This window comes from Bos javanicus, chromosome 19, assembly GCF_032452875.1.
Source record: "Bos javanicus breed banteng chromosome 19, ARS-OSU_banteng_1.0, whole genome shotgun sequence".
NCBI classification, from domain to species: domain Eukaryota; kingdom Metazoa; phylum Chordata; class Mammalia; order Artiodactyla; family Bovidae; genus Bos; species Bos javanicus.
In genome coordinates this window covers 25,916,039-25,938,420 of record NC_083886.1, presented here as the reverse complement: position 1 = coordinate 25,938,420, position 22,382 = coordinate 25,916,039, and the positions used below count along the sequence as shown (strand labels likewise).

At 55.2% G+C, this 22,382-nt stretch overlaps 1 protein-coding gene across 1 annotated transcript; it reads left to right on the top strand.

Moving 5' to 3' along the window:
- Positions 1-2,397: 2,397 nt before the first annotated feature.
- Positions 2,398-21,292, top strand: P2RX1 (purinergic receptor P2X 1). Its single transcript, XM_061390736.1, has 13 exons — positions 2,398-2,658; positions 3,387-3,787; positions 14,616-14,763; positions 15,034-15,105; positions 15,591-15,660; positions 15,888-15,984; positions 16,297-16,377; positions 16,632-16,773; positions 19,186-19,313; positions 19,749-19,839; positions 20,246-20,311; positions 20,617-20,718; positions 20,830-21,292. Exons 2-13 carry the CDS (start codon positions 3,651-3,653, stop codon positions 20,893-20,895), a joined length of 1,200 nt encoding a protein of 399 aa, XP_061246720.1. The 5' UTR covers positions 2,398-2,658; positions 3,387-3,650; the 3' UTR covers positions 20,896-21,292.
- The last annotated feature ends 1,090 nt before the right edge of the window (positions 21,293-22,382 follow it).

Below are 22,382 nucleotides of genomic sequence, written 5' to 3'. Positions count from 1 at the left end.
CTCCTGGAGGAGGGCATGGCAATCCCCTCCAGTATTCTTGCCTGGAAAATGCCATGGACAGAGGAGTGTCTGGCTGCAGTCCATGGGATCACAAAGATCAGGACACGACCGAGCTACTGAGCGACAACAGCAAATTTACACCCTAATGCAGTTTGATTTAGAAGAAAGAGAAAAGAGGTGGGGGCCAGAGGGGGCAGTGGGTATGTGGCTGCTGTGGGTGTAGCATCTTCAGCATCAGCAGGAGGTGGACCTCTGGGTGTGTGCCTGCAAAGCGTGCAGTCCAGGGGCCCAGGCCAGCCCCAAATTGCCCTATGTTCCAGGTGCAGGAAGAGGCTGAGGGCCAAGGGGAAATGACCCCCGAGTATGGAGGAGAACCAGGGGGCTGGCACAGATGCCTCGGATACTCAGGCAGAGGGGCTCCAGCCAGATCATGGCCCATAGTTGGGAATAGAAGAGGCCAGAGAAGCCATGCAAGGTCCAGGTGGTGGGGAGATGCCAGGCTGGGGACCCCTGCTGTGGCCTCCACATGGATGCCCACTCTCCCCACACGTCCCCCAGACAGTCCAGTTAGACCAGCCCAGGGCCCTGTTCCAGCCGGTGTCTGAGAGGCTGAGGTACCAGGTGAGTCCCTGGGACACTGAGGCTGGCCCAGATGGTCTGGGGAGCTTGGGCTGAACTTCTCTTCGGGTGGTGGTGTGGCCTCTGCAATCTTGGGATGCTGAATGGCCAAGAAGACTCTTTGGAGCCTTTGCGACCCCCTTGAGGGCCTGGGCTGGCCTCCAGGACAGGCACACAGGCCCCCTCCATGCTCACAGAGCCGCTAAATTTAGCCAGGCAGGGGAGGCTGTCCTGGGGCCGAGCGCTTGGCAGCAATGCCTTGTCTCCCTACAAGGCCCGGCCCAGTGCCCGAGCCGGCCATCCGGCCTTTGGGCTTATAAGGCAGGTCTGGCGGCTCTCAAGGGCTGGAGTCTTGGGGTGGGCTCTGAGCCAAGATCTCAAACTTTGGGGAACCTCCTTCCTGGCCACCAGCAGACATGGGAGCTAGTCGCTGTGTGACAGTGGGCACTCAACTTCCAGAGCCTCTGTGGCCTTACCTGTTAAATGGTGGTTCTCCAACTAAGGCTGCTATAAAGAAAAGCCCGCAGCATTCCAGGCTTCCCTCACCCCCCAAGATGTCTAGAACGAACACGGATATCTGTCCCTGGGGATGCTGAAGCTGGGGCTAAGGGTAGGAAAGCACAGCCTCGATGGAAAGATGCATTTTAGAACCGGTGAAGGGATGTTGACTCTATCAGCTGCCTGTCTTACTCTGCAGAGTTATTCACAGGAAAAGGAATTTGGTGAAAGAAATAGAACTTCTTTTATTTCTTTTTGTTTGGGGGGTTATGGTAACATCCCCGAATGAGACAATTCTCCAGGGTGTCCTGTTTTCTGAGGGTCAGGGTCAGAACCAAGACTGGAACAGGAGCTCATGTGTGTGCTGTTTGTCCATGGGTCCATCTGTCTGTCAGCAAGCTTGGCTCCTTGGGGGAGAAAGAGATGGAGGAGGAGGGGGAGGACATGTGAGGGTGTGAAAGGCACAGACACAGATTGGAGAAGGTCTGCCCGACCTCCTTCCCTTCCTCCCTCCCTTCCTCCATCCCTCATCCTTTCCTCCTTCCTTTCTCATGTCCGTCTCTGCTCCCTTCCTTTCCCCGACCATGCCCCCTCATCCAGTCCCAGCAACCCTCCTGAAGTGGTTCAGATTCAGTGTCAGCATGCACCACCCCACCTCCCATTGCAAGCAATTCACGTCCAGGGCCTGCTAGTCCAAGGGCCGTGAGGTCAGCTGGGAAGAGGACAGATCCTTTTGTCTGGGGTCAAGATCAAGCCAAAGGGATGTGACTACCACAGCTCTGCCTCCCAGCATCTCTGGGTTTTCCTAGAAAAGCCCAGGAAGTGGTACTCACCAGGCCTTCTTGCAGGTAGCATCATTGGATAAGAGTTGAGCCTGAGACTGGCGGGCGCTCTGCACAAGATAAGGCTGGTCTCTTTGATGGGGGTGATCCGCCTGGTTGGTGGGTGGGTGGGGGGGGCTGGAAGGAGCTGCAGGCCTGCCCTCTGAGTGGGGGGACCCTTGCTATCCAGAAGGCCACTCTATCCAGACAAGAGGCTGGGATTCCCAGCCCCGGGGCCTGGCTCCGGGCCCAGAGTGATTTCCCAGTTACAGCTTCGCCAGGAAGAAGACTCCTATCACACTTCAGGGTAGGGCAGCTTGGACAGAGTAGGGGGCGGGGCTGAGGGAACCCCGAGGACACCCTGCCTGGGCTGAGGGAGGGCCAGGGAGACCTTCCTGCTTCAAGCGGGGGCTTTCTGTACCCTGCAGGGTGAGCTTAGGCAATCCACTTCTCTCTGAGCTCCGGTTTCCTCACCTGCAGAATGAGGCGGAGCTGCGGGGAAGCTTCCAGCTCTGGTGTTCTGAGGGCTCATGCAGGACTTGCCCCCACCCAGCCCAGCCCCCGGGGACCCCTGCGTTCAGAGCCTGGGAGCGAGTGCAGGGACTGCAGAGGAGCTGTACCCCAAGCTCAAGAGCTGCCTCAGTGTTGCAGGACCCATCCCCGGGACTTCGACTTATGAAGAAAGCTCATTGTCACCGGTTTCACAGAGGAGGAAGAAGAGGTGAGGCAAGGTACCAGGCCCTTCAGCAGGCAGCAGAGCTGGGACTGGGCACTGAGACAGTCTCACGTCAGGCTTTCTGAGCTGGGCTCGGGGAGCCCAACCCTGACGTGTAATAGATGTGGCCCTTATCCTGTCTGGGCACCTGCACCCAGGTACCCAGAAATGCTGGTTTCAGGGTAGTGGGGGTGAATCCAGGACAGGAGCGGTGGGGGGTCAGAGATGCCAGCCCAGCGCTGAAGTTGACTGGACACAGGCCAGGCTCAGATCCAGAGGGACGGATGGATAGAAGGGGGTCTGGGAGGTTGGGGTGGGGGTCTTGCCTCGGGCTCAGCAAGTGTCAGGGAGCTGGACAGGAAGCAGCCCTCTTCCCTCTCTGCCCTCCTGGCTGCAGAGCCCCAGGGCCTGCGTGCTCCACCTGGGGGCCGAGGGAGGGCGGGGAGGACGTTTGGATACGGGATGAGTCCCTGGTCTGGGGAGGGCTTCAGCCAGAGGCCACTCCACCCAGGCCCTGGCCTGAGCCCCCAGCTCTCTTCTACCAGGTTTGTGGGGGGCTGATGGCTTTATCTTTGCCTTGTGACGTGTGGCCCATGGTTTCCTGCCAAGAACTTCTGTTTCCGGAGGCCCAGCAGGGCCGCCCAGGCCGAGTCAGGAGGGGCAATGGGGCTGGGCCTGGGTGGCCCCCCTCCAGCCCCGCCCCCATCTATCTTTGGGAATTTATTTGTCCACAGGCACGGCTGGCCCACAGTCCATCGCCTGCCAGGGGCCAAGAGCAGCTCTGACCACCCAAGGACGCTCCCACTCAACTCAAGTGCTGCCAACCGACCTCTGACTCCTGACCTCTGGATCCACCTGTCCCGCCCTGCTCTTTGTGAGGGGTGGGGAACCCCCAGAAGCTTTGCCTCCGTAAACGCTGTGAGCACTGACGCCTGGCTCACCCCTGGGGAGCCAGGGCTTTGCAACGGGCTCGGTTCTCAGCCCCTAGCCTGGCCACCATGGCGCAGCGGATCCAGGATGAGCTGGCTTCCTTCTTCTTTGAGTACGACACCCCCCGGATGGTGCTTGTGCGCAACAAGAAGGTGGGCATTGTCTTCCGCCTGATCCAGCTCGTGGTCCTGGTCTACGTTGTTGGGTGAGTGTGGACCCCCCTCCCCGCTGCCCCCCGTCACCAGCCCCCAGCCAGGGCTTGTCCTCCAGGCTCTGCGATGCCTCCCATGACCCCAGAGAGCCCCTCTTTCTCTCATGGCTGTCATCCCTCCTGACAAACCATTCTGGTGCCCTTCAGAAGGAATGGGAACCTGCTAACCCGCTGCTGAGATGGGGACACAGGGATGAGGGGCAGCCCTGCCTCCAGTCATATGGGGACAAGAGGTTAAGCCATTGGGCTCTGAGGAACTGACCCATGGCTAACGGTTCCCTCGAGTGGCTTCCCACAGAGCCCTTCCACCTCTGACCTCCCAATGCACTGCTGAGGGATGGAGGCAGTGCCTCACCTTACAAGCCAGCGTGGGATAGACCCTGCTCCCATCTGCCCGCCTGAACTAGAAGCATCCTGGGTTGCTCGAGACTCTGAGCGGAGACACCTGGAGGTTCAGAACACTTGGTGCCTTAAAGGCGCCATGTCACACGAAGGTCGGAGGTCGGTTCTGGCCCCAGGGATGACAGCCCCTTTCTGGGCATCATGGGACCTATCCCACCCACCCCGGGCTGCAGGGGCAGAAGTAGGTGGGACTCACCTATGGGCTGCTATTCTGGGGTCCACACAAGGCCATCTTCCTGGCTGTCTTAGCAGGTGCTTGTGTGATCACACGCATGGTGTGTGGATGCGTGTGTGTCATACCCAGAGCTCTGCATGGGCTGTATGTGCCTTCCTGTGTCTGGGCACCTGCTTATCGGGTGTGGCTGTGGGGTGTGTCTCTGGGACTGAGTGCCCAGGGGGGCGGTGAGTGGGGCAGGGGGCAGGTGCACTTACAGTGACCCCACAGAGGGCTCCCGGAGGCCCCAGGGCCACTGAAGGGGGTTCAGCCCCTGCTGGGGGGTCTGGGGCACCAGTAACCTTGCCCTCTGGTCTCCACATTCCCATTTTTGCCGTGAGACCAAACCAGGGCGGGCTGACCAGGAGCCAAATGGAGACCACATAGTCCTGGTTCCCCCAGGGCCTTCATCATCCGAAACAGCCTCCCCTCGGCTCCATCTGGCCCCCAAAGCCTCAGAACCGAGCAGGTGGAGCACGGCTACAGACCAGCCCTCCGAGACCTTTTGGCTTTGGCCTTCTGTCCACAAACCAATTTGATATCTGCAGTGTCACTGAGCTTGTGAGGGAAACGGACCCAGAGGGGAGCAGTGGAGTTTCCAGGTCATGCAGCGAGTCAGCCTCCAGTCCCAGTTTGAACCGGGGCCTCCTGGTCCCCGGCCTCCTCCTCTCCTACCTCTTGAGGGTGAACCCCTCTAATGGGTTCACCATTAGCCACACTCCTGATCCTCCTGGGAAGGGAGGGGTTGCCCAGCCGGGCCCAGTCGACCCCTTGCCCCAAGAGGCCGGGAGAATGTTGTCCTCACTGTGGCCCCCTGTGGTTCCCTGTTTCTGCTTCCGGGTCAGCACTGGGAGCAGTGCCATGCCTCCTTTTGTGTGTTGGTCACAGACTGTCAGAGGGAAAGGGGACAGTCCTCCCACCCCACCCCCAGCTGCAGCATATGCCCCAGGGCGCCACCCGGTGCTGAACACATGCCTCCAGGGACGAGGACCTCTCTCCCTCGCCCCCCAGTCAGTGCACTCAGCTTCCAAATGGACGTGGACTCCTTAGGGTTGCCAAGACTCACTAACTTAGCCAGGTTTTCACAGCTACAAAGACGCAGGATCAGGATCTGAATCCAGCTGTGTGGCTCCAAAGTCGGCCTTGACATCCTGGAAAGGAAATATGCTCAGAGAAGGGCACTGACCTGCCCAAGTCACAAAGCAGAGGGAGGAAGGCAGGGTCTCTTTGAAACACCCGCTAACCTGACCCTCAAACTCCGGCTGGAGCTGCGACTCCTGCTGTCTCTGGCGCCCTCATCTGGCCACTTCCCATCACTGCACAGACGGCTCAGCCAGGCACCCACTGCCATTGACCAAACCCTGGCTGCACTTGGTCTTACAACCTGAGGTTTCGGTTTCTCAACTGTTTCACGGAGCAGGGGGTTGGGAGACCCTCTAAAGACATTGCCTGAAGGCTGAATAATTTGCTCTTTCCTGAGGAGGGATGGCCTCTCTTTAATTACTCCCACCTCCCAAGGCTCCCCTGGTGGTCAGACAGTAAAGAACCTGCCTGTAATGCAGGAGACCCAGGTTCAATCCCTGTGTTGGGAAGATCCCCTGGAGGAGAAAATGACAACCCACCCCAGTATCCTTGCCTGGAGAATTCCATGGACAGAGGAGCCTGGTGGGCTGCAGTCCATGGGGTCGCAGAGTCAGACATGACTGAGCGATTGAGCATAGTGAGACGGTTAGGACTTCTCTGGTTAAGAATTCACCCGCCAGTGCAGGGGACACAGGTTCAGTCCCTAGTCTGGGAAGATGCCTCGGGGCACCTTCCGCTCATGTGCCACAATTACTGAGCCTGCACTCTAGAGCCTGTGAGCTGCCACTACTGAAGTCTGTGCACCCTAGAAGCTGTGCTTCACAACGAGAGAAGCCACGGCAATGAGAAGCTCAGCACCGCAACTAGAGAGTAGCCCCCGCTCACTGCAACTAGAGAAAGCCTGCACGCAGCAACGAAGACCTAGTGCAGACAAAAATAAATAAAGGAATAATATTTTAAAATTCAGACAGTTAATTTACAGTGAGAGCTGTCTCCTGGGAGGTGATGAGCTCTCCGTACTGGAGATGTGTAGGCAGTGGGCTGTCATTCTTGACCGTGCAGGTCCATACATGGGGTATGCTGGGACATGTCCCTGTCTGGCCTGCTCTGGTCAGGGGAGGAGAGAGGTCTGGCTGCACACACAGGTGGGTCTCAAGGGGATTTGTGAATGTCATGTGGGAAGGGGAGTCTGGGAAGGCTTCCTGGAGGAGGTGACACAGTGATAGAACCAGGCTTGAGCAAAGGCCAGGAGGCTGTAGTCCAGGCAATCTTGCTCTTGGCTTTCCTGTGGGCCTTCTGTGTGCCCCTATATGGAGCACTTGAAGCCACATGTCTCTGATCCTTATCAGAGTAAGGAGAGATACAAGTTATCGCTGGGAGAGAGGTATCTGAGGACACTTATCCAGCATCTTCTCTGTATCTAGGGCTGTGTCAGGTTCCCTGGGATAGAGGTGGGGTACAGGGTGGACAAGGAGAGAGAGAGAGAGGGAAGCTGGGGATGGATTAGCTGGAACTTCTTGGTTTCCATTGGCAGAAACCCAATCAAAATGAAGAGTTAGGGGTATTGATTGGTTTGTGTAACTGAAAAATCAGTGCAGGCTTCAGGCCTGGCTGGATCCTCCACGATGAAGGTGCAGAAGCAGCACATTCTATGGGATGGTGAGGAATTCGGGTTGGTCTCATTGGGTTCTCCAAAAAAGCAAAGCCAGGCTCTCCTCTTCTCGGCTCTGGTTTCCTCCATGGAGGTCTCATTCTCAAGTCGACTCTATCCACAGAGTGGAAAAAAGGCCACTAGCAGCCGTGGGGCACAACTCTGATCTCCTCCTCCAAAGTTCCAGTGAAGTCCCAGGTCCAGCTCTTATTGGCTGGGATTGGGTCATGTGCTCATCTCAGAACCAATCAATCATTGTGGCCAAGGAAAGGGAGTATCCTGATTGGTGGAGCCTGGTTGAGTACCCACCTCAGTCCAGGCGCTTCTGCCGGAAAGCAGAGTGTGAACAAAGGTCCTGGGTCAAGAAGGGAACAGCAAAAGAGTCGCTAGGATTAGGCTGGGGGAGCATGAAAGGAGCCAAGGGAGAGGGGAGGGAGGAGCAAGCAGGGCCACTGGCTCAGACCTCTCAACTCTGAGCTAAGGAACATGGGCTTTTTTCTGTATGTGCTGGAGGGCCATGGGGAGGGGGGCGGGGGGGGGGGGGCGGGTGTCTAACAGGGGAAGGCCCAGGACAGGCAGGTGCTGGGGTAGAGTGGGGCCGTCAGAGGCAGGACATCTGAGAAGCAGCAGTGATGACGGGAGAAGGTGAGGCCAAGGAAGAAGCAGTAGCAAGGAAGACAGGTCATCATCTCGCGGGCCCCGTGCTGGGGGTGGCCACCCCTCAGCCTCTTCTGCCCATCATTGCAGCACTGAGCGATGTGACCGGCATGGCCAGAGTTCCTGGCTTCTCAGGAGCGGTAGGAAACTGGAATTTATGGATGAAAGGAACATTTCTTCGTTTTTAGAGGCTGGTGACTCATTCAAAACATTTAAAGACATAAATCATCAGCTTGACTTGTCTGCATGTTGATTAACCCCTGAGCCTCCCGTGTGGGCTGCCGCTCTGAACACAATCCTTCCTGAGCTTGGAGTCTGGTCTGGGCCCTCCCCAAGGATGCTCTGCCTGCTTGATAGTGCGTGGACCAAGGTTACACCCTGTATCACCAACTGCATGACCTGTCCCCCCTGTCCCATGTCAGAGCTGCCCTGGAGTCTGATCCAGCTCCTCTTGTGTCTCAGCCCCTCCCCCTACAAAAAGTTCTCTGGGTCTTTTGGTGAAAGCCAAGGGGAGACAGGAAGGATGGAGGGATATAAAGAATATGAGCATGAGGCAGGGCAGGGCAGGGGGCTGGGGGTGGGGCGTGAGCATCGCCATGTCCAGGCTGTGAGCCTGGGGGCTGGGGTAGGTACTGTGCTTTTCTGCAGGATGAAGGCACCAGAAAAGTAAGTTCTGTGGGGAGTTGAGGCGCTCAGTTTGGCCCAGTTGAACTTTTGTTTTGAGATGGATTTCCCATGTCATAACATTCATCCTTTCAAAATATGCAAGTTGGTGGTTTTTAGTATAATCACAAAGTTGTGTAACCATTGTGCTCAATCGTGTCCAACTCTTTGCGACTCCATGGACTATAGCCCGCCAGGCTCCTCTGTCCATGGAATTTTCCAGGCGAGAATACTGGAGTGCGTTTGCCATGCCCTCCTCCAGAGGATCTTCCCAACTCAGGGATCGAATTCATGTCTCCTGCGTCTCCTGTATTGGCAGGCAGATTCTTTACCACTGAGCCACCATCACCACTATCTAATTCCAGAATATTTGCACTACCCCAAAATGAACTTCATTGGAAGGACTGGTGTTGAAACTGAAACTCCAATACTTTGGCCACCTGATGCAAAGAGCTGACTCATTTGAAAAGACCTTTCTGCTGGGAAAGATTGAGGGCAGGAGGAGAAGGGGACAACAGAGGATAGATGGTTGGATGGCATCACCAACTCGATGGACATGGGTTCGGGTGGACTCCGGGAGTTGGTGAAGGACAGGGAGGCCTGGCGTGCTGTGGTTCATGGGGTCACAAAGAGTCGGACATGACTGAGCGACTGAACTAAACTAAAAATGAACTTCACACCGTTAACAATCATTCCCCATGTCACCTCCTTACCCCTTACTTTGCCTATTCTGGATATTTCATGTAGATAAGATCATACAACATGTGGCCTTTTTGCGTCTGGCTTCTTTTACTTAGCATCATGTTTGCAGATTCATCCATGTTGGTTATAACCTGTCAGTTCTTCAGTCCTTTTCAGGGCTGGATAATATGCCACTGTATGGAAATTCCACACTTTGCTGGACATCTGAGTTGTTCCCACTTTCTGCTTGTGAATAATGTTGTGAACATTTGTGTGTGAGTTTCTATGAGGATATGTTTTCAGTTTTCTTGGGTATTCAGTTCCTGGTAGTAGCTTATGGTGAATGGTGTCAGGTTCTTGATCTCCGAAGAAGATTTAGCTTTGGGACCAGGGACCAGGCTTACTCACTCAAGAGCTTTTGTGTAGCAGAGTTTTATTAAAGTATGAAAACGGACAGAGAGAGCTTCTGACATAGGCATCAGAAGGGGGACGGAGAGTGTCCCGCTCGCTATTCTAAGCAAGGGAATTATATACGTTTTAAATTAGTTATTACAATAAATCAAAAGAATGTCTCAAGGTTGTAGAGATCTTACTAGACCCACTCCCATATTTTACATTTTAAGATAATAGGATTAGCCAGAAGGTTTTCAGGAAGGAGAAACTATCCTCAAGCAGGATACACTGTTGTTATACAATCTTTAGTACAGAGTTTAAACTAAGTTGTTTGTTGTGTAATCATCAGTTACAGGCTTAAAGGAAAAAAATGATTTATGTGACTAAGACTAAGGAATATAGAGAAAAAAAGATGTTTGTCCTTTCCTCCTCCTTGAGAATTCCAGATCCCTATCTCCTCTTGAAGAACCCCAGACCCCTCTCTCCTTCTCAGGGACCCCGGACTTCTTATCAACCTGCCTAGGAATTGACTCTCTCACTAGGAGTGGAGTTGCTGAGTCAATGGTAATTTCATGTTTAACTTCTTTTTTAATATTTATCTATTTATTTATGGGGCTGCCTCAGGTGTTGGTTGCCACACACGAGATCTTCCTTGTAGACTCTCTGGTTGTGGTGCCTGGACTCAGCTGTTGCGGCACACGGGCTTAGCTGCTCTGCGGTATGTGTGATCTTAGTCCCAGACCAGGGATCGAACCTGTGTGCCCTGCGTTGCAAGGCAGATACTTAACCACTGGTCCACCAGGGAAGTGCCTTCCAGACTGTTTTCCAAAGGGTTGAGTTAAGGTGGGGGCAACTGTGCGATGTTTGGAGGCAGGGTGGGCCCAGGGCAAGCGGAAGGAATGTGTGTCACCAAACATTCACAGCTGGAGCCTCAACATTTGGAGAACCTCTTTGAGAGCAGAATTGGGGTTTATTTGGTTCTTTTCTGTATTTTTCACGCCTAGAGCGGTCCTTGGCACATAACAGGGCCTGATAAATAGATACTTGTTGAATGACTAAATGAATGTGTGGGATTGAATCTCGGAGGAGAGTGCAGAAGCGGAGATGGAAAATCAGGGACAAAGTGTGCCTGCAGCGGTGCACATAGGGTTCCGCCTGGGCCAAGAATAGAAGCCAGGGGACGGGGCCAGATTGACATTTAAGGAGGAATTAGTGAAGGAGGACCAGAAACCGTAAATAAATTGGATTGTTTTTTTATGGGCTAACTGCATGCCAAGCGCTGTGCTGATTTCCTTAAAGAGAACTCACGGGGGCATCCTCCAATCACCTGGACGCTTTCTCTTCTTGAGGCCCAGGCTCAGTGAGTGGCTGCGTTTGTTGAATCAGCAGCATCTTTGAGGCAGGTGCCTTCACTTCCTTTTTAACTGAGAAATCTAGGGCTCAAGAGGTTTAGTCTTTAGCCTGAAGCCACACAGCTGGTGAGTGGCGCTGCTGGTACTTGAACCTTGACCTCCGAGGCTCCAGAGGCCGCTCTCCCAGCCATTCCACCACGTGATCTCTCCCACAAGGGGCTGTTAAAGAAGAGAGACCAGGTCAGGGTGTTGTGGAGGGTGAGGAGGAAAGAATGGGAAAGAATTTCTGGAAGAGGAGGGGCTTCTGAAGATGCTGGTGTCTTTGGCATCAGGCCCCCTCGGTGGCCTTCCTGGGGTGGTGACTACGAGACCCAGTCCAGGTGAGCATGGCTTTGGGGGGCGGGCCAAATGGCCCCATGGTCATTCTGTTATTGTCAGAACTAAGGTCACTGAGGCCAGATTTGGGCCTCCCGGGACTGACAGCCCCTGGGGGTAGACACAGCAGGGAATAGCGACATTGGCTCCAGGGCACAGCCTCCGTGTGGCTCCCAGTAGACATGTTGATGCCAGGCTGCTCTGCGGAAAAGGGGGCAGAATCCTGGGCTGGGGACTTCGAGCCTGGGGTCTGTCTCAGACACAGAAGGGACACTCCCTTCAGTTCAGTTCAGTTGCTCAATCGTGTCCAACTCTTTGCAACCCCACGGACTACAGCATGCCAGGCTTCCCTGTCCATCTCCCAGAGCTTGCTCAGACTCATGTCCATCAAGTCGGTGATGCCATCCAACCATCTCATCCTCTGTCGTCCCCTTCTCCTCCCACCTTCAATCTTTCCCAGTATCAGGGTTTTTTTCCAATGAGCCGGTTCTTCGCATCAGGTGGCCAAAGTATTGGAGTTTCAGCTTCAGCCTCAGTCCTTCCAGTGAATATTCAGGACTGATTTTACACTCCCTTTGGCCTCTCTTTTTCCATCTCTACATGAGGAGTTGGTTTTGGGCAAAGAAAGAAATAAGGCTAAGATGTCAGGAATGAGAGCTGCCAAGAGGCGGGCCTGTGACCTCTCCCGCAGCGAGTTCAGAATATGGGGCAGCTCCCTATCTTCCCTGACAACAGCGACTTCAGACGGCCCACCTTCCCTGGTGGGGCTGGAGACAGAGAGGCAGGCTCAGGAAGCATTAGGAGGCTCCGTTGGGCCTCACCTGTTGCCATCCGAGACCTGCAGGGGGCAGCAGTGACCATGCTTAAGTTTGGGAGGTGTGACCATGCTTAAGTTTCTGGGGGCCAGCACCAGGCTGTGGTCCGGGAGGGGGATGGCAGGGAAGGGGCTTAAAGGAGAGGAGTGGACCCTAGGAGTGTAGAGGAGGACATGGTGGGCTGCCTTCCTGGGGCCTGGAGCAGGGAGACACCCCCAGAGAGCCAGCAGTGGCTCTGAGAATAAGAGGTCAGGAGAATCCTGTCTTGGGGCCTGAGTTCTGGGGGACAGAAGAGGGATTTTGAGCTCTGCTTTGGACAGGTGGGTTAAAGGTAGTATGAACAGTGACAGAGGCAGAAACACACCTCCCGACACTCAGTCGCAGCCACAGGTGTGCTCACAGATTTGCCCTGGAGATACAAAACTACACACTCTGATGGGTACCATGGATCACACACACACACACACACACACACACACACACACACACTCTTACAGTGAATCGCCAAGATTCTTTCCTGAAGGAAGGGGACCACACCCTGGAGAGGAGTATTCTCCAGAACTCTCATTTGTAAGCAGTGGAAACCAAACCCAAACTGGCTTAAATAAAGGAAAAGAATTTATGAGCTCATGTAACTGGAAAGTCCAGAAGTAGATTTTTCAACATGCTTCAGGTATGGCAGGATCCAGGTGCTCAAACAGCACTGTCAGCAGTCCAGTCCTCCCCATCTCCCGGCCTGGCTTTCTCTTAAGCTGGTTTCCTTCTCAGGCTTGCTCTCTCTGTGAGATAACAGATGACTCACCATAGTTTTGGTCTTATAACCACCTGGCTTAGCCACCCAGCTGAGATGATGTCTCTTTCTCAGTAATTCCCAGAAAAATTCTGGCCTCATTGCTGAAACTCCTCGGGATTCTGTGCCCATGCTTAGACCCATTGCCATTGCAAGGGCAATGGGACATTGCTTAGCAAGCGGTGGTCATGTGCCCCCACCATGGGGCTAGGAAGGAGGTTGGCCCCACGAAACCTCTCAGATTAAAAATGAAGAACCTAAAGTAACAGGGGTTCGTTTTTGAAAATATTCATGTATGTGGCTGAGTTGGGTGTTCGTTGCAGCATGCAGGATCTTTAGTTGCAGCATGAGAACTCTTAGTTGCGGCTGGTGGGATCTAGTTCCCCTGGCACCTAGCATTGGGAGCGTGGAGTCTTAGCCATTGGACCATCAGGGAAGTCCCAAGAGCCGGGGTTCTTGATGCTGGGAGGGGAAGGCCAGAATTTCCCAGGAAAGCTGGGAGGCCTCCAACCTGAGCCACTCCCACCAAGGCCTCACCTGGGGCCAGATGCTATAAGTCCCTCAAAGGGCCACTTGCCCCCTCTGGCTTCTCTTCCAGTCAGTCCCCCTCCCCAGGAGCTCCCAGCATGGCTGAGATAATAGCAGCTAATGTCTGTCTGGAGAAGGCAATGACACCCCACTCCAGTGCTCTTGCCTGGAAAATCCCATGGATGGAGGAGCCTGGTAGGCTGCAGTCCATGGGGTCGCTAAGAGTCGGGCACGATTGAGCGACTTCACTTTCACTTTTCACTTTCATGAATTGGAGAAGGAAATGGCAACCCACTCCAGTGTTCTTGCCTGGAGAATCCCAGGGATGGGGAGCCTGGTGGGCTGCCGTCTATGGGGTCGCACAGGGTCGGACACGACTGAAGTGACTTAGCAGCAGCAGCAACGTCTGTCTGTACAGTGCTTACCGCATGTCAGTTTCCATTCTAAGTGCTTTTCCAGGCATTGACTCACAGCACAAGTACTGTTGGTACTCTTGTTGTTTACGTTTTACAAGGAAACTGAAACAGAGAGGAATTGAATAGCTTCCCCAAATCATAGAGCCTGTGAGATGCAAGCCCGGACTTGGACACCAAAGGTCAGGCTCTCAGCCATCATCATGCTCTGCTATTTCTCAGTGGGAGGGACTCAGGAAGGAAGGAGATAGGGATGAAGACTGGGGTCCAAGAAGCTTGAAAAGTGAAAGTGTTAGTCGCTCAGTCGTGTCCGACTCTTTGTGACTCCATGGACTATGGCCCGCCAGGCTCCTCTGTCCATGGGGATTCTCCAGGCAAGAATACTGGAGTGGGTTGCCATTTCCTTTTCCAGGGGATCTTCCTGACCCAGGGATCAAACCCAGATCTCCTGCACTGCAGGCATATTCTTTACCATGTGAGCCCCTAAGAAGCTTGGCCTCCAACAAACCCTACTCTTGGAAAAGAAGCTGAAAGAGACCTGCAGGGGCTCTTCTCTGTAGGAATTAGCATTTTCCTAGTGAAAAGGATGGAGCTCCAGCACAGGGAGGCAGGTGAAGATTTCCTGCCTCCAGCCCCACAAGAAGCCTTAGGAGTAGAGTGGCCTCAAAGATGCACTTGGGGACGGGAAGGGAAAGGACTTCCCCTCCCTGGGGGAGGGAGGAAGTGGCAGTGGCCCACAGCCTTGTGCCATCCTGGAGTGGCCCTGCCCAGCTCTGGCTCCTCTGCCCTCCTCATCCCCCTCCAGGTGGGTGTTTGTCTACGAGAAGGGCTACCAGACCTCGGGCAGCCTCATCAGCAGTGTGTCTGTTAAACTCAAAGGTCTGGCTGTGACACAGCTCCCAAGCCTGGGCCCCCAGGTCTGGGATGTGGCCGACTACGTCTTCCCAGTGCAGGTGAGCTGACTGTGCGGGGGGCACCTCCCACCCACAGGGCGTGCAGGCTCAGAGCTGGGTTAGGCTCTGTCCCGCCTCCCTGTGGGCCTCAGTTTCCCTGCGAACGAGGGACAGATGCAGCCCCGTACCATCAGCCCACTCTGATGTCATGAGTGTTGAGGCTGCTGGGGGTCCTGTGGGTTCTGGGGGCTGGCTGGGACCATGCTGGTGTTCTCCGGGCTCTTCCAGCTCAGAACCCTGTCTTGCCCTCCCCCTGCCTCTCACTTCCAGGGGGACAGTTCCTTCGTAGTCATGACCAATTTTATCGCCACCCCCCGGCAGGCTCAAGGTCACTGTGCAGAGGTGAGGACTGTTACCCATTCCCTGTTTTTTGAACCTTCAGGAAAAAGTAATGTGGAAGAGGAGGTCCCCCGGAGTATTGGAGGGAAAGCCTGATTAAGCCTCCCTGCGGGGCTGTAATGGTGGAATTTCAGGCATAGATTCACACAGAGTGATAGCCCACCGTTGGCAGAGCTGAGGCTTCCCTCCCAGCTGTGTGTCAAGCGGGATGCTGAGCCTCGGTGCCTGCCCAGTCCCTAACACCTTCCCCCCGAATCCCTGCCAGCTGACATCGGCCCTGGGACAGCTGGGCACAAGCCCAGAGAGGTCCAGGCGGTGCGGGGACTGGGGAAAGGAGGATGTGAGCAAGGGTCACCCTGTAGGGATCTCAGATCCTGCCCCACACCATCCCTAGGGCCCCGGGGCGGGGGGGGGCGGGTGGGATGTCTGTGTATCTACTTAGGACCCAACCCAGGGGGGCCTATGGCCAGCAGCTCTCTCCTTCCCAGAACCCGGAAGGGGGCACGTGCACAAATAATAGCGGCTGCACCCCGGGAAAGGCAGAGAGAAAGGCCCAAGGTAAGGCCGTTCCCCTCTGCAGCTCCAGGCTTCCTCCACCAGGAAGTCCTTCCTGCCCCCTCCCCTCCTGCCACCCTGACCTTGGCCTCCCCCATCCCAGAAGGTCTGTCTTCAGGCTCCTGCTCTTGGGTGCCCCATCACTGGGGGCTCCGAGGAGTGGGGCCTGGGGACTCTCCTCTGCCGTCCCAGCTTGGGGTGGGCACCCAGGGGTTCCACCCTCGCTGCAGGCATCCGCACGGGCAAGTGTGTGGCCTTCAACGACACGGTGCAGACCTGCGAGATCTTCGGCTGGTGCCCCGTGGAGGTGGACGACAACATCCCGTGGTAACGCCCTGTCCTTCCCGGGAGCGGGGAGCAGGGTCCCCAGCCCAGATAGAGGGGTGTCCGGATCTGTGCTCTGGGAAGGTCTGTCCCCACTTCTTCCAACCCCACCCACACCCCATCTGTGCCGCCCAGGCCAAAGATGCCTCAGCCCCTGATCAAGGGGCCTAGGAGTCCACATTACAGCACACCCACCCCTCCAATGACCCAGGAAGATCCCATGGGTTCTCACAGTCCCAGCCCCCCAGCCCAGCTCCCGTGGGCCCGAGAGGGATTCCTGGGGAGGGGCTGGTGAGTGAGTGCGGTCTCCTCCAGCCCCGCCCTTCTCCGAGAGGCCGAGAACTTCACTCTCTTCATCAAGAACAGCATCAGCTTTCCACGCTTCAAGGTCACCAGGTTCGTGGGAAAAGCAGGCAGAGACACAGGAGGCCCTTGGAGGCCACTACTTGTCCCCTCTGTCACCCTGCACTCGCGCTGACTTCCTTCTGGGGCAGAAGCTCGGCCGGGCCCCTGCAAGTGGGGCGGCTGCCTTCAGCTCCAAGGGCTGTGGGAGGAGCGTCTCTGGGGCCTGGGAGGGAGGAGCTGCCGAGCTCCCCGGCCAGGGTGGGTACCCTTCCAGCTGGCATGCTGCTGCCTTCTTGCCCGCGCAGGCGCAACCTGGTGGAGGAGGTGGATGCCCGCTACATGAAGACCTGCCTCTTTCACAAGACCCTGCACCCTCTGTGTCCAGTCTTCAAGCTCGGCTACGTGGTACAGGAGTCAGGCCAGAATTTCAGCACCTTGGCCGAGAAGGTATAATGCCGGGTGCGTGGGGAGGTCTGGACCCCAGATCACTGGGCCTTATTTTTTGACCTGGGTTAACAGGCCCAATTAACCACCCCATCCCTCCAAGTCCCTGGTTCTGGTTGACCATATATACAGACCTGTCCCTTAATATTGGGGCCCCTGAGATGCAGGCCTGTGTCCTCGGCAGGCCCTGGCATGGACCTGGCACCGAGGAGGTGCCCAGAATGAATGGCCATAGGCAGATACGACCTGGATATCTTCTGAGGGCCTGCTGTTTTTCTTTTTCGTTTATTAATTAATTTTTGGATGCGTTGAGTCTTTGTTGCTGCATGCAAGCTTAGGCTACTCTAGTTGCAGCAAGTGGTGGCTAGACTGTAGTTGCAGTGAGCAGGCTTCTCGCTGTGGTGGCTTCTCTTGTTGGGGAGCACGGGCTCTAGGGCATAAAGGCTTCAGAAGTTGCAGCACACAGGCATAGTTGTCCCACAGCAAGTGCGATCTTCCCAGACTGGGGATCAAACCCATGTCCCCTGCATTGGCAGGTGGATTCTTAACCACTGAACCACCAGGGAAGTCCTGCCTTTTAAATATTAGATAAAAGCAACTTAAACCCCATGGTCCATGCCTTTGACAAGTCCTGTGCCTGCCTGGGGTTACTGGGGATTCTGGAGGAATTCTCAGATGTGCAGTCGCGTGGGGTTCCGAGAGGAGGGGAACCTTATAAGGAGCACAGACCAGCCTGACTGGGTTCAGATCCTGGCTCTGGCCTGAACAAGCCACATGACCTCAGACAAATTCCCTACCTTCAGTGTTTCTGAGCTTGTACTCATGTGAAGTGGGAGAAATAAAAGTACAAGTCTTGCGGGGTTGTCCTGAGGTCAAGTAAGTTCACACACAGGATGGCACTTCAGCACTGCCTGGCCCGAGGCATCCAAGGTACATGTTCCCCCATGATTCGTATCATCAGGCTCCTGCAGGACTCAGAGATGGAAATCAGTCCCTTTCTGTGACATCACCCGCCAAAACAACTCGCTCACCCCTTGTGGTTGTTTGGTCGCTCAGTCTTGTCTGACTCTTCTGCAACTCCATGGACTGTAGCCCGCCAGGCAAGAATACTGGAATGGGTTGCCATTTCTTTCTCCAGGGGATCTTCCCGACCCAGGGATCGAACCCACGTCTCCTGCTTGGCAGACAGATTCTTTACCACTGAGCCACCTGGCAAGCCCTCATTCACTATACCTTTAACTAGTATGGGGGTCAACAAACTTTCTTTAAGGGGCCAGAGAATAAACATGAGCCACAGGTCACATGGTTTCCGTTCCAACAACCCAGGGCAAAGGCAACCACAGACAATAGGTAAACCACATTTGGCCCTCAATCCTCAGTTTGCCAACCCCCGGAGGGGGTTTACTCTGTAGCAACACACAGGACCAGAAAGCTGAATTGTTATAGTTTTCCCTTTTCCTAAAAATCTCCCTGCCACCCACACTGGGAACTTCTCACCCATCACCATTGTCTGCAAGCATCTAGCCTCCCACTTACCTGCCTAGCTCCACGCCTGCTCTGACCTGACACAACTCTCCTCTTGCTCAGCCCACCCTGACCTGTCCCTGGTTCTTGCCTTGCCCAGAGGAGCTTCACGGTCTCAGGTTCTTTCTTCCCAGTCCATGTCTTTACAGACTTACTTTTAAAAGTATGTGTTATTTATTTATCTGACTATGCCGGGTCATACTGTGTCACACGGGATCTTCGATCTTCCTTGCGGTGAGCAGTTTCTTTAGTTGCAACATGCGAACTCTGAGTTTTGGCATGTTCCCTGATCAGGGATCGAACCTGGGCCCCCTGCATTGGGAGCACAGGGTCTTAGCCACCAGGGAAGTCCCTACAGACTCACTCTTTAATTCAACAGCGATTTCCTTGCCTCCCATGCTAGGACTCAGGAATTGGTGCAAATGAGACAGTCCCACCCTTGTGGAGTTTATGGTCATGGGTGAATAACCACAGAAAATAAATATATGGCTATAAAGTAAAACATGTTTTAGAAGAAAACACTTTAGAAGGACTCACAGGGGCACATTTGAGACTGAGGGTGGTGGTTAGGGGAGGACTCTCAGGAGAAGTGACCAAAGGATGAGAAAGAGGCAGCCTTGTAGGAATGGGAGGTGGGGGAGGGGGTGACTGCATGTGCAAAGGCCCTGAGGTGGGAAGAATTTGGTGTATTTTAGAAACTGGAGGGTGATGGGTGGGAGCTGGGGCCAGAGAGGGTGACAGGACCTCAACCCTCAAGCAGCTTCTCAGGGTCTCTTCTCAAACAAACAGCTAAACAAAAACATTCCCTCTTCAAGAGACTGCTGGCAACAGTTATCAGGCAGGAGTTCCTGATCCTACACCCTGGATCTTGAGCTCCTGTGTCCCTGGCAGGGCGGGGTGGTGGGCATCACCATCGACTGGCACTGTGACCTGGACTGGCACGTGCGGCACTGCAAACCCGTCTACGAGTTCCACGGGCTGTATGAGGAGAAAAAACTGTCTCAAGGCTTCAACTTCAGGTGCCTGCCGGGCCCCCACCAGCGCATCTTTCCTTGGGGCCCTGCGGGTTTTTCTACTCCCATCATCCCTTGAGATCAAGCAGGTGTCCCCAGGAGGGGAGCAGAGGAGCCTGGGAAACTCCCATCCTCCTGGGGTTGGCCAAGCAGGGAGCACAAGCTTAGAGGCCTGAGCCCCACCCCGGCTCTCCATTCCCTTGAGGCCCACCTGGCCAGGACTGGCTGGGGAAATTGCCAACGTCAGAAGTTAGGGTGATGGTTGAATACAGCATTCGTGAAATGAGGCTTGGATTCCTGCCAACGATTCCCCTTCTATATAATATTGGGGGCATGGGGCTTCCTCATGGACCTCTAAGGGCTCCTGTGTCCCTGATGGTCTGGGAACTCTCGAACCAAGACGTTTCTCCATCATTCTTGCGACCTCTCCCCTTCCCCAAGATTTGCCAGGCACTTCGTGGAGAATGGGACCAACTACCGGCACCTCTTCAAGGTGTTTGGGATTCGCTTTGACATCCTGGTGGACGGCAAGGTGAGTGTCTGGTGTGAAGGGCAGCCTGAGACACATTCTTGGTTCCTGCTGGTGTCTCTGGGGTGTCTATGGTTTTAGGCAATGGGAAATTGGATGGGCCTCATTCAGCACTTCCATATCTGATAACGTGCTGTTGCAGGCAGGGCTTTCCAGCCTATGAATACATTGCCCCTCTATCTCCCCATGTCCAGGGTGGCAGAGCCAAGGTCAAAACCCAGGGCTCCTGACCAGTGGCTGCGACCCCGTGCAAAGCCAGAACCGTGGGCAGTGGGCTACGGGGCCAGGAAACACTGGAGGGTGGGGAAGTCCCCCGGCCCCCAGCCTGATCTTAGGGCTTCTGAGGAAGGCCTTGTCCACCAGACCTTTCTGACCATTAACCCTTCTTTCCCCTGGGCCCTGCCACCAGGCTGGGAAGTTTGACATCATTCCCACAATGACCACCATTGGCTCTGGGATTGGCATCTTCGGAGTGGTAAGTGCTGAGGCCATGCAGTCATTGTGTTGGGGTCAGTCCCTGTCCTCCCACACCTCAGCAACTAGTCTCCCACCCCAAAACCTGACCGAAATTGTTCACTCTTTCTGAGCCCACCCCACCTCCCTAGACCCACAGCCTGTCTGAGGAAACCGAGGCCCAGAGCTGGGGCAGGACAGAGGTGGGAGGGGACCTGAGTCCAGACAGCACTCAGCCTGGGCCCCGAGGTCAGCAGGGATGGAGGTGGGGTGTTCAAGGTCCTGTCCCCAGAACCCTGTGCTCTGTCCTCCACCCACCCCCCTCAGGCCACGGTTCTCTGTGACCTCCTTCTGCTCCACATCCTGCCCAAGAGGCACTATTACAAGCAGAAGAAGTTCAAGTACGCGGAAGACATGGGCCCAGGGGCGGTAAGAGAATTCCCCCACTTGTCCCCTCAGAGGCTTCAGGCCTGCATGTCTGTGCCGGGGACCCATCTGCTTCCGGGGGGCTGACCCACCACCCCCCTGATGCTCACACAGGGACAGCATGACCCTGCGGCCACCGGCTCCACCCTGGTTCTGCAGGAGAACATGAAGACATCCTGACCTCCATCCCCGGCTCCTACTGGATGCAGCAGGAGGGGAGCCCTGCTCCCTGGGGAGCTGGTGGGGTCCCAGCCAGCGCAGAGGGGTCCCTCCACCAGGGTGGAAGGATCTCCCCAGGAGCTTTCCCACCCTCTCAGCCAGGCAGACACCAAGTTGCCGGAAGCTCACAATTCTGGGCTCCAGCTCCGACTCCGCAACCCTCCCAAGGAAGCCTTCCCCAGCCTCAGCCACTCCTGGCCCCAAGCTTTGTGCCTGTCCCTCTGGGCCCTCATCCATCCATCCTGCTCCCTCGTGTCTCCAGACCTCTGCTCTCCCTAATGGCAGCCACTAGCTGCTGGTGATCTTTTAAATTTAAATTAATTAGGATTGAATAAAATTAAAACTTCAGACCCTCCAACTAGCCACATTACAACTGGTAAAGACACATGTGGCTAGCAGTTGCCCTACTGAACCACAAGAGATGTTTGCAGTATCGCAGAGAGTTCTGTTGGATGGCTAACCTTGAATCCTGTTCCCTACTGGCCCCAGATCTCCCTGGGATGTTTGTCAACAGTGCTGGCACTTGGGAATTCCCTGGTGTTCCCGTGGTTAGGATTTTTACCGCCAATGGCCAGGGCACGATTCCCTGGTTAGGGAGCTAGGATCCCACAAGCTGCCAGGCCAAAAACAAACAAAGAAATGCAGAAACAGTGCCGGACCCGGGCACACCCCAGATCTCCCAAACCAGAATGGCCAGGGCTGGTCACATGGTCTCCAAAGATAGCATAACCCTTCAGGACCTAAATTTTAGAACTGCTCCTGTTGGGGTATCAGACTTCATTGCAGCCAGCATCACCCGGCAGGTGCAGGCCTTGAGCAGGTGTGTAATGTGCTCACAAGCCACACAGTGTCTCATGCACACATACACACGTGCACTCACCCACATGCACAACCTCCTCCCATCCACACTGTGTGTTTGAACAGCTTGGGCCCTGCAAACACAACCATCTGAACACACCTACACCCCCAGGCACAGACTCATGGTCCACGCCTTGTCGCCTCCATGGGGATGTGTTATCTTGAAGTGTGTGAGGCCAGGACGGCCCTTCTTAGTGATGGATCCTTACTCAGCTACCTCTGGTCAGGGTGGGAACCTCAGCCAAATCCTGGGCTCTCTGCCCGTGACCCAGCCCCGGCTCCTGAGGCCTGCCCAGCTCTATTAACACAAGGTCTGAGAAATCAAGGGGTAGAGGATAATAAAAGGAATGGTGAAGACCTCTACCTTCTGCCTTTTCTTTCCCGCCTTCTCTGAAACTCAGCATCCCAGCTGTGAAACTCAGGGCTGAGCTGAGTGACCGTTGAGGTCCTCCTGGATCTCTCTGTGGAGGTGGTGAGCTGACCCTTAAGCCCTGAGCCCCGCAGAGGCAGTACTGGGGATTGGTTCACCTTTATCCATGGGCCACTGTCCTGGCACAGCGCCTGAACATCGGCGCTCTTCCCAGTCTTCC

Bases quoted from the DNA above. Each gene is read 5' to 3' on its own strand.
- P2RX1 (XM_061390736.1), top strand. From the start codon at position 3,651: ATGGCGCAGCGGATCCAGGATGAGCTGGCTTCCTTCTTCTTTGAGTAC. The intron at 3,788-14,615 runs GTGAGTGTGGAC...ATCCCCCTCCAG, and splicing joins GTCCTGGTCTACGTTGTTGG to GTGGGTGTTTGTCTACGAGA. The intron at 20,312-20,616 runs GTAAGTGCTGAG...CACCCCCCTCAG, and splicing joins GGATTGGCATCTTCGGAGTG to GCCACGGTTCTCTGTGACCT.